The sequence below is a fragment of the Cricetulus griseus genome, chromosome X, assembly GCF_003668045.3.
Source record: "Cricetulus griseus strain 17A/GY chromosome X, alternate assembly CriGri-PICRH-1.0, whole genome shotgun sequence".
Lineage (NCBI taxonomy): Eukaryota > Metazoa > Chordata > Mammalia > Rodentia > Cricetidae > Cricetulus > Cricetulus griseus.
The window spans coordinates 73,677,754-73,689,825 of NC_048604.1; the positions used below are offsets into that span (position 1 = coordinate 73,677,754).

The 12,072-nt window shown below is 37.6% G+C and overlaps 1 protein-coding gene and 1 pseudogene across 1 annotated transcript in view; both read right to left on the bottom strand.

Moving 5' to 3' along the window:
• Positions 1-953: 953 nt before the first annotated feature.
• On the bottom strand, positions 954-1,785 carry LOC100753740 (annotated as a pseudogene).
• Positions 1,786-7,463: 5,678 nt separating this feature from the next.
• Positions 7,464-12,072, bottom strand: part of Heph (hephaestin) — a 73,624-nt gene continuing 69,015 nt past the window's right edge. The window contains exon 20 of the mRNA XM_035450257.1: positions 7,464-10,182. Within this exon, the coding sequence (XP_035306148.1) occupies positions 9,950-10,182 (233 nt within the window). The 3' untranslated portion in view covers positions 7,464-9,949. The remainder of the gene's footprint in view (positions 10,183-12,072) is intronic.

The following is a 12,072-nucleotide window of genomic DNA, read 5'->3' on the forward strand; positions in this document are numbered from 1 at the left end:
CTTATTCCCCTATTGGCCAACAGTGCTTTATTCAACAACCAATAAAATAAACATACACAGAAGGACTTTCCCCATCACCAGATAATGACTCTGTTGCTGCCACTAGAGGTAGCTTTAATAAAATCTCTATAATTCTAACAAAACTTAAAATTCAAAGGCTATGGTAAAAAAAAAACTGTGAGCTCACAAAGTTAGAGTAGCAACTGGCTAACTTTCTCTCTTTGTTGGCACCCCTGGACACCTCTCTCCTTCCACACTTCCCCAACTAAAAAAAAGCACACCTTGCTCCTCCCTCCTGTTTCCTGTCAACTAGTTGCAAACCCTGCCTTTCTGAGCCTGGGGTTAATTTTATTTAATTAAGACAAATGGAACACATCTTTACATAGTTAAACAAATGCAGCATAAACAAATGCAACACATCTTTCCCTAGTTAAACAAATATTCCACAAGGTGCTTATTTAAGTCTTTTTGCTCACTTTCATATTTCTACCTTGTTGTGAATTTTTCAGAATTTTTTTTACATAATTTAGTGAGTTTTTCATGTCTACCTTTAACCTCTAATTCCTTGACTGTTCTTTATTTTGGGTGGAGGGTCAATGAACTTTATTGATGGTATTCAAGAGACTAGGGGTCCCTAAGCCCCTCCTATTCTTCTGGGGATCTGGAATGGAAACTGTGAAGGAGATGCTCAGTGTTGGGGGCTGAGTTGGATAAGAACTCCTCAGCAGGCTAGGGTCTCTCTCTTGCTATCATGTTCTTGATGGGGTGAGTGGTCCAGTGCTTCTTAATCCTTGGAGGCCATATACACTATAATGTCCACCAACCTGTTGCTGTAGCTATACTCATTGTCATGCCAAGAAATGAACTTTTCAAAGCTGTTATTAAGAGCAATGTCAGCCTTAGCATTAATGGCACAAGGATGGCTGTCACTGTTTAAAGTCACAGGAGACAACCTAGTCCTCAGTGTAGCCAAGGATGTCCTTCAGTGGGCCCTTGAATGCCTGCTTCACCACTTTCTTGATGCTATCATACTTAGCAGATTTCACCAGGCAACAAGTCAGATCCATGACAGACACATTGTTGGTAGGAACACAGAAGGCCATGCCAGTGAGCTTCCAGTTCAGCTCTGGGATGACCTTGCCCCCAGCCTTGGCAGCACCAATGGATGGAGAGACTATGTTCTGAGCAGCCCCACAGCCAACATGCCACAGCTTTCTGGAAGGGCCATCCACAGTCTTCTGGGTAGCAGTGATGGCATGAACAATGGTCATATGTCCTTCCACAATGCCAAAGTTGTCATGAATGACCTTGGCCTGGGCTAAGCAGGTGGTGGTACAGAAAACATCACTGACAACCTTGATTGAGTTGACATAATTCTCATGGTTCACACCAATCACAAACATGGGTTCATCAGCTCTGGGCAGAGATGATGACCCTTTTGGCCCCACCCTTCAAGTCGGCCTGAGCCTTCTCCATGGTGATGAAGACATCATTAGACTCCACAAAATACTTAGCATCAGCATCACCCCATTTGATGTTGGCAGGATCTCGCTCTTGGAGGATAGTGATGGCCTTCCCATTAATGACAAGTTTCACATTCTCAGGCTTGACTGTGCCATTCAGCAAATCATGGGTAGAGTCATATTGGAACAGGTAGTCCATGTAGTTGAGGTCAAGTAAAGGGTCATTGGCTGCAGCAATATCCACCTTGCCAGATTTGAAGGAAGCCCTGTTAATCAGGCACCCAATATGCACAAATCTGTTCACTCTGATCTTCACCAGCATGTCTTAGGGAGGAATCTGGTACTGCATAGTCAGATACTGTTGTCTCTAGAATAGGAAGAAGTAGAGTCAATTGTTCTTTTTTAACTACTTGAGAGTCAGTGTTTATTTCAGTAACAAATAGAAAACTTCAGAAATACATTAAAGTTCTTTTTGTCAAAGTATGCGAATCCCAGTTTTTTCTTTCCTTTTGACATTAATTTAAAAGAAAATACTTAGTCTCTAATTCTCTAGTCATATAAAATTCAAGGAGGACTTGGAAATTATTTTGTGAGATGTCCTTCAGTATCATGAACCTGAACAAATTGCTCAGGCAGTTACTCAGAGCTCCAAGGACTTACTTAGAGACTGGACATAGTTTCAAAAAAATGTAGCAACAACAGCCTCTGAAGTTGACATTTTTACGTATAACATTTGCAAGGACCATTTTTCTTACCCATAATAACAACTCTTTCTTTTACAAATTAGAGGCAGAAAAAAATATTTTCTACTTATCTTGAAGAGGCTTTTCCTAGCAACCAATTAAGACTTGGACTATTTCAAAGTTAAACTATGTAATTCTGCCAGCACTTAGTGTAAAAACAACTTGTGAACATCCAAATATACAGCGTGGGAAAAATAAGCCAAAGGTTCATTCCTTAGGCGGTGATTAAAATCATGCAACACTTTACTTCCTTAATCACCTGTACTTGACCCTTGACTTTAGATCTGAATACTCTGGAAAGCCTTATTCCTGATGGTAACATTCCTTCTTTGCTGGCTTTGTTTCTAATCAAAGAGTTTTTATGCAGCATTTAAGGCTACAATTGGACCTCATTCGATTTGTACATCTCCTGCCTTTGAACTAGAATACCCAGCATCCATGAAACTCTGGTACAAATGATTTAACTCTGAAATGCACAGAAAGATTCCAGCTTCTTGGTCAGGCACATGATCCCCAATTATTCTTTATTGGAACTAAGAAATAGTAGATGAACACCAGCCTAAGAGGATAAAGGTATTAGTACAATCTGTGAAATATCAAAAATATTTTCTTACAGTCACCAAGGTGAAATTTAAAGTCATGTGCTTCTGAAGTTCAAAGTCTTAATCAATCAACAATCTACAAACACAGTAGGGTTAATACTGACTTTTCCCAATGATAGGTAAACCTTAGATCTCCCAGGTTCCTGGGATATCTGAGGTCTTTACCCCAGTCTGTATGTACTTCATTTACTTTGAGGTCGTGGTGGAGTTTGAATCTTTCATAAAGGAATATTGAAAGAAGTAGCATGCATAAGGGTAGAGAATGGAAAGCCACCAAGACTGTAAATCAACAAGCATATCTTTGCCAATTAAATATTGAAATATTTCCAATTTGAGCAGTAAATAAGCACTGCCTCAAGAACAACAAAATAAACTCATTTGGATATCCTATGACTAAGTGCTTAATTCTTGGCTTGGTAGAGATTCTCCTTGTCCAGAATTTTAACACCATCCATTGAATATGGAGTATAAAGGCAAGAGCCAGTTGAACTTCACAGTGACTCTAAGTTATTTAATTCCTCCACAAGACTACAAATATTACACATAACTCTTCAATGGAGAATTTTCCCATGACGTTTAGGAGCCAGATCCTGAAAACCCTGTCAAAACATCCATGCATTTTTTATGAATGTCAAGCCTGTATTATTTGACTTTTGCCCAGTGAAAGAGCGATATGTCTGGTCTCTAGGCTAACCCTGAGACAAAAAGAAGACATGGGGGTCTTTTGGGTTTCTCCTGTGTGGACATGATATTTCTAAGACTAGACACAGCAGGTAGAAAAGTTATTAAGTTGTGTGTATATCAAGAAGGCAGAAAAAGAAGCACATAAATACATTCTTGTAATTCCCCTGAATAAGGCTGGAAGAGCAGAGGCACAGAAGAAATCTTCACTGTAACAAGGGCTCATCTTCCTCAGACTTTGGAAGGGAATCTCTCCCTCTTTTAAAGTTTTCTTTCTGTACTTTCAGATTTTTTAGATAACCACGCAAAGAGTGAAAGGAGTTTTATTTCTTATTTCCTGATCTGTATATTTTCCCTTTTCTGTTTTATTCCATTGCCTAGGAAGACCAGTATCAGGTAAAAGGGAGTAGTCAGGGGAGAAATACTTTCCTTATTGCTGCTCTTGCTGGAGAAACCTGGAGCTTCTTATCATTATTTTATTAGCTGTAAGATTTTGTAGATGATCTTTATTTAATAAAGTAAGAAAGAAGCCCTTTGTTTCTGGCTTGTTTATTTTTATATGAATGGGTATATAGATATTTCATGTAACTCTTCTGCAACGATTGACATTATCATGTGATTGTTTTTCCTTAGGCCATTAATGGACTAAATTACATTAATTGATTATAGAATGATGAGTCAGCCCTGTATATCTAGAATACAGCCCAATTGTACTTTGTGTAACTTAATATTTCCTAAGAAACATTTTTAATAAATCCTTTATTGTACCATTTTTTCACCTCAGTTTCTCCTGAGTAATTCTGTTGACTTAGAATAAACTGGGCAGTAGTTTCTCTAATGGAAGAGACTGTAAATGAACTGACACACTGCTTCCTTAAATGATTGCTGGAATTCACCAGGGCACCCATCTGTAGCCATTACTCTCTGTTTGGAACATTAATAACATTAAGCACCATTCCCACAAAAAAGAAGAAGGCCCTTACTAACAGCCAGCCATTAAGCCCTGATTCACATCTGCAAGGACATACCTCTAAAGGGCATCTCCTGGGGTGTAGCATAGGTCCACAACAATTGTTAAATTCTGGTCTACTAAGTCTCTTGTGTCCAAAGACCTCAACTTAAAAGTCATTATTTCAAATCATAATTCCAGGGGTCAGTGAGACTTTTTGTTTTATCCATGAAATACTTTAAATTATATTTTAAAGTTTTTAAGTGTTAAATGTGATTTCTTAATTTTTTCAGTTACTGATTTCTAGTTTGGGTCCACTGTGATAAAAAAAACACAAACTGTATTGTCTCTCTTTAATGATGTTTATTGTATGTTCCAGGATATCATCTGTTTTGTACATGAATGTTCAATGCAAATTTCTGTGATAAGCGTAACTAAAATGCCCACAATAAGTAAACTGAAAAAATAATCACATTATTTAATACAATAGAATATCTCATAAATTATTTTAAAAATTAAATGTCAATTTTATACAACAAATAAGATAGATCATATAGTACATACAGCACAAATTGTATTTATACACAATTTCAGAAATTGCAGACTCTTCACTAGATACAGAATTTTGAATAATAGGGTGAGTCAGTTTCTCCATATATAGCTCAGGCTAGCTTCAAACTTTCAGTGAAGTCTAAGCTGACCATGGACTTCAGTCTTCCCTAGTCTGTACACCAAGCATTAAAACTCTAGGTGTGTGTACCACAATAGTTGGCTTTGGCAAACTTTTTCTTTCTTCATTAGGAAAATATGATGCTATTTCCTTCCAGCTTCCGGGGTTTCTAAAAGGTACCTACTGTCACTCAATTTGCTATTGCTCTTTGGTTATTTCCATGATTATGTTTGTCTTAGTTAGGATTTCTACTGCTGTGAAGAGACTTCAAGACCATGACAACTCTTCTAAAGGAAGTCCTTTAATTGGGCTGGATTACAATTTCAGAGATTTAGTCTATTATCATCATGTCTGGAAGCATGGCAGTGTCCAGGTAGATGTGGTGCTAGAAAAAGAGCTGAGAGACTTACATCTTGATCTGCAGGCAGCAGAAGCAGCTGTGTGTCACAGTGGACATAGCTTGCATATAGGACCACAAAGCCCACCTCTATACTGACACACTTCCTCTAACAAGGTCACACCTCCTAATCTTGCCACACCCTTTGGGCATTCAAAAATATAAGTCTATGGGGGCCACATTCATTCAAACCACCACAATGCTGTACCTTGTTTTTCTGAGTGTCAATATTATGTGATTTTGCTGTTCTGGGTAGAGAGTCATATGATACAAAGCTAAAACATTATGTTTTCAGTCCTGCTGTCCCTATTTACTGATTTTCTCTTTCTTCTTCTGTTGTTGCCTCTTTAATTATCTCCAGGGTCTACTTATCTTCAGGGAGATCTAAATGTACAATATGTTGTTCAAACTAGAGGCTTAATTATATTTTTGAAACCTCACTTTTGTGTCTGGAAAATCAATTGTAAGTCTACAGAGAATCTGAGAAAAACAGCAGGAAAAGAATACAATAGTCCAGGAAACAAATGGTTGTGATTTTTTTGTTCTCTTTGTTTTGAGAAACTGTTTCATTCCATGCTGGTCTGGAACTCAGTATGCACTCTAGGCTGACCTTGACCTTGTGGCCCTTATGTCTCGATGCTGGTATTATACACATAAGCGAACATGCCCAACCTAACAATTGATTAAGCTTTTAACTGAAGTGGAAACCAACAAATATATAAACAAATGCAGATATTTTGGGTCCAGCAAGATGGCTCACTGAGTAAAGATGCTTGTCATACAAGCCTGATAATATGAGTTCAATCCCCAAAGCTCACAGTTGGGAAGAAAACCCATTTCTGAAAGTTGTTTTCTTACCACCACATACATGCTTTCATATGTGCTCCACAATAATAATAAACAAAATAGTTGAAAATAAAATATTTTAATGATGTCTTGGGGAGAAAGCAAATAAGACAATACTATTGTGTTGATGTTAGGAACTTCTGGCTTGAGAAATGAACAGGATGAGAGTACTGTTTAACTATTTTTGCATACCTTATATCCATAGTACCTGCTTATATCGATATTTGGAAGAACTTCAGGAAAAAAATCCTCTTCTAAAATACAAAGGTTCTAAGATTCCATTGTTTGAAAGACGAATTATGTATGGCTCCAGAAATGGCTCGTTGCTTAAGAGCAAGTACTGCTCATGTAGAGGACCTGAGTTTGGTTCCCAAGCCTACATTCAATGTCTTGCCACCATTTAATTCCAGCTGGTGGGTGGGGAGGGGGAATTAGGATCTGATGTCTCTGATCTTTCTCCAACCCACATACTCATAATTAAAAAATAATTTTAAAAATAAATCTTTTAAAAAACATCATGCCATACCTATATCTCCCAGTCTCACATATAAAAACTAAGGACTTCCCAGTTATATGTAACTTATCAACATTAATTGATTGGGTTCCTCAAAATATAGCCAATTTTCATTAATCTCCACATAAACAACAGGCCAAAGGGGAGTTGTCTGCTGCTGCTAAAGCTAATACTTGAACTGTGGAAAACGTAAAAGAAACCCAAAGTGATAAAAACTGACATTATACAGGATTTACTAATAGATTTGTTTAGGAGAGATTAAGTCACACAAATGAAACTTAGCCTAAGGAGTACTACCTATAAAATATATCAAAGATAATTAGCATCCTCACCAGGCCTGTTACAGATAAGTAAAATTAATGATGCTAGAATGTGAATGTTTATTCACCAGGACTGACACATCATTGGGCCCTGATTACTATACAAAAGATATATTTTTATGGGGCAGCTGGAGTTGGAGCAGCATAGGGTCATAGCCATAACTAAGCTCTGGTCTGCTACTAACTCTATGTTCCTATCAGGAAAAACAAATTATGTTGCAGGGAGTCCTACAGAAGACTACAGAAGACTACTCAGACACAGTTTATATCCAATTGAAAGTCTTTATTCCAGCCAGCTGGGACTACACTCAGGTATTCAGGACTCAAGTACAGCACTGCAAATTTAGAGTAAGGGGTTTTTAAAGGCAAAACCATATCCTGCTATCTTGTTCAGCAGCTGCAGTGAGAGGTTTCACACAAGCAAGCAGTTTAACAGAAGCTAAGATTATCAATTAGCTGGAGGGGCAGGCTTACACAAGCAGGCAGATGAAGAGAAGCCAAGATAAATTAGCTGGGGCATCTTGAATTCAGGTTTCTAGAACAGAGTTGGGTAATTTTCCACAGAGCTTTCCATCAAGGAGATCAAATTCTAAGCAAACCTAAAACAGCTTTGCCAAAGATATAAGATAGAGGAACTTCAGTACCATCTTGCTCTGTTACAATTTTGCCATGTAGTAACAACTATTAAAAAAAGAATAACACTGGTATACTTAAAAACAATTATGGCAATACCTTTGCTTTGTGAATCTCCTACCTGCTTAAGTGGCCAGACCTGTAGTCTCCTGACTGTTTAAATTGTTCAAAGTATAATCTTGGGCCAGGAGAGAACAAGATTTTAGGATGGCAGTGTTTGTGGGATGCATAACCCTGAGGTATATTTAAGTTAGTAAAATCTTCCATTCATTCTGACTCTTATTTGGGGATTAGCCACAGTCAGACTTGTGCACTTTGGTTAAGAGCCTTTATTTTATCTCTAAGTGTGCAGTGTGATTTCTCACTAAGAAGGCATATTATTTCTATAACAGGATAATGGGTAATTAATATGTTCCTCCACATCTATGTTCCCTATATTTTCAGAAAATTTTCAGAAAGCCACTGACCGTGGATGAATAAAATACATTATTTTAGCCTTTGTTAGCTTCTCTGGCCTCTGACCTGCAGCATTTTATGGCAACTGGAAACCAACTCTGTGGGTTGCTAACTAAGTAAACAAGTTGCTAGGCAACCTCACAATTTGAAATCAAGTGGGTAAGAAAGACAAAGAATAGAAGAAGTTTCCATGACAAAGGGAAAACAGAACCTTTTTGGAATCAAAGAGATGAAAATTTGAGTCTCCACTTAATTTGCAGCTGAGTCACCCTAAGCAAAATCATTGAATATACTCCACTATAATGAATCCAGGGGAGTCCAATCCAATCAGTAATTAGAATTATTTGCTATGTGTAAGAAGATCACTATGCACCTTTGTTATTACCTTATTTTCTGTGTGCTCTTTTTTTTTCCAACCCAGGGACTCTCTTTTATGAGGCAATCACTTAACCACTCAGCTGTATCCCCATCCCATTGCTATTATCATTACTGTCCATGATGCCCCGTCTGTTCTCCATTTGCCATGTGGAAACTGTAGTGGGAATGGACTGTCTTAGCCCATTCCTATTTTCACAATTGTGTGTGCTTTCTGATGAAAGTTTCTGAGAGGATTGAACATGCTGGCAACAAAGGTATATTGCTGTAAGGTATAGGAAGGAATGGATCTGTTCTATAAAGAGGTTTACAAATTGCAAACATGCTTCTCTTTCCTCCATAGGCACCCCCATCTACCAAATCACCATGCATGCACCTTCCTCTTTTTGTCCAGTGGACAGGTATGGGTAATGTCTCAGGACCTTCTCTAGCCACTTTTCTTGACATTCCAAAAATGATTAGTACTTATAGAACTCTAAGATGTTACCACTTGACATGGAGGCTTACTTTGCAAAAGCACACAAATCTCTAGGATCCACAAAGGGTATGGCGATCTATAATTTGCCCCCCAGTTGCCATGGGAATCACCAAAATCACCACACTCAGTATTCCAATCTTTTAATAAGTACATTAATGGACAAAATTTGCTACTTCGAACATGGAGAGAACATTCAAAATTCCCTTCAGTACCACTGAAGGACTGTTTTACAGGTGTTTCTGGTTCCATAGGTTGTAGATACTCAGGACAACCACAACCCTTTCATTTACTTCTCCTCAATAGTCCATTGCCAAATATAATTAAAGTGTAATTTGAATTCCCACTCCCCACTCTATCTCTCATTTTCCATCATGCCTATACTCTTGGTCCTTTATTTAGTTAGGGGTCATCTTTGTGGCTCATCATTTGCCCTCAATTATGCGTATACTCTTCTAGCTAGGTCCTGGAAATAGAAACCAAATTAGATACCTTTTTCTTGGTATATATTCTGTGAGAACAATTATGTTCTAGGAATTTCCTTACGTTCCAGGATTGAAGGGTGGCATAGCCTAGCTGCTGAAATCTGTATACAAAACAGTTTACCTAATCCTAACTGCCTCAGGTTGCAAGGAAAATAAAGAAAAAGTGAGAGCATATGATTACCATGTAAATAAATAAACAGCCAGATAATTTTGATTCCATCCTCTGCCCCTCCACTACCCCTACCCCTTGACAAAAGAGTTTGCTGCTAGTACATTGCTTCCTGGGAGCATGGGATACATTCCAGATATGTTTTCTGAAGACATCTTCTGGCTTCAGCTATTACTGCTTCAGAGACAGAAGCTTGAAGCTATCATCAAGAATGGACCTCCTGTTGCGCCGAAGCTTTCTTTGTCGATGCTGGTACCAGACTACACCACCAAGAGCCAGAGCAACAAGAAGCAGAATTACACATACGGCAATCAAAACAGAAGACAGAATTTCAGCATCCTTTATGGGGATCGTCATGCCCAGCATCTTCACATTGTCTCCGCCAATGTCTCTTAGGATCACTGCTGAAATGGAGGAAGAGGAAAGGGACACCCATCCATAAGATTACCTTTTGTAGACATCTCCTAGAAAAATAAGTCCATGAAAATAGGACAGACAACCTGTCCCCATTCTTCAAACCAGCTGACGAAGATTGATTTCAAATTTATGATCAGATAATTATAATATCATAGCTGGAAGCTCTCCTTGACAACCAGTGATGCACCTATTCTGTTTAGCCATGGGAAGACCTAAGAGTCACAGGAAAATACTTAAAACCTTATGCTATAGAAAAAAATAAATAATTAGACTTAGTCTGCCTGGACTCAGAGAGTAGAACTAGGAGAAATAAGTGAAACTTCATGAAGAACATTGAGTCAATCCAACTTATCAATGTTCATTTTAGCCATTAGTATGTGACAGCTCACCACCAGGTTGCCTGGACTCCCACCTTTGTAGAGCATGTTAATAGTATTTTCAGGGAGATCTTTTATGATGATTGTGACAGTTTCTGTCATATAAACATTCCACTGTCTTCAACTGATTTACAGGGCAGAGCTCAGAATTTTAAGTCACACACTCCAACCCTCTCAGTCAGGCTCTAAACTACCTTTTTAGTTGTATTTGCTATTATTCAACTACAGAAACTCAATCTTTATTTCCCATAAAATTTAGCATAGGTTCTGTCTTTGTTCATACTTCTTACTTTGCCTGAATACTTTCCTCCTTTTCCTCTCCTTTGTAGCTCCATGTTAAATATCACATGCCGTCTGCAATTCATTTAGACAATTAATGGAGCCTTCCTCTAGGGTTCCAAATTTATCTAATCTGTGACCTAGGACTAAGTGACTGCATCCCGAATGAATCTTAGTTTACTCCTTTTGTAAAATGTAGATAATGATGACCATGGCTAACAAAAGGGATTATTATCGGATTTAAATGCATTAATAATACGCATAGAATATTTAGCATGCCACCTGGCAAACAGAAAATATACAATAATTATAAGATACTATTGCTGTTTACCCTTTCTGTGCACAGCATCTAGCATTACAATTATTGTTTCTGTGTATCATTCCATTTTTAGGCAATGGAAAGTAGCAATTACGTCTTATTTGTTTTTGTGCCCCTGGTAATTGACAGTTGTTTGATGAATGCATAATTGGATGAATGAATGTTCTCACAGAACTGAAAGAAGATGCCAAATAATGAGTTCAAATATAAACTGAAGCACATTCTGGGTCTGAGTTTACATTCTGGCATTTATTCTTCTTGTGACCCTGAACAAACTTCTAATTTAGAAAATTAGTAAGTGTTATTAGACCAATAATTTTGACAGTTTTTCCTCAATTGAGGGTTTATGAATAATACACACACAATATTTATGTATATATAAATATGCACATATTACAATATATATATATATATATATATATATTTACTTGAGTTGAAGGAAGTGTGATCTGATGATTGACCTTTCAACCTTACCTTAACTTTCTCTAACCTGTCCAGGATACATCCTAATCCATGGTTAATAATTCATGGGACACTTAGGTAGATCATAGGGACTTTAGCAAGAGAAGTTGGTTTTCAGTAGAGCTGAAAATCTCCAGAGTAAATTCATATTCCTTAGTGTCCCTTTTATTGGGACTTTTAATCTTTTTGGACATGGTCTCACTATGAGTCTAAGTTTGTCTGGAACTTATGATTCTCCTACTCTACTTTCCAAGTGTGGGGATATAAGGCATGGGAGCACACATGGGTCTAATAGTTCTTGCACTTCACACAACTTTCTGAATCTTTCCTCACAAAAGGCACAAAATGGAGTAAAGAATGAAAGAATAATTTTGACCTAGGCATCATAGGAAAATAATTTTTATTTTCTCAAAGGGAAAAAAAGAATGGTCCCCAAGCTA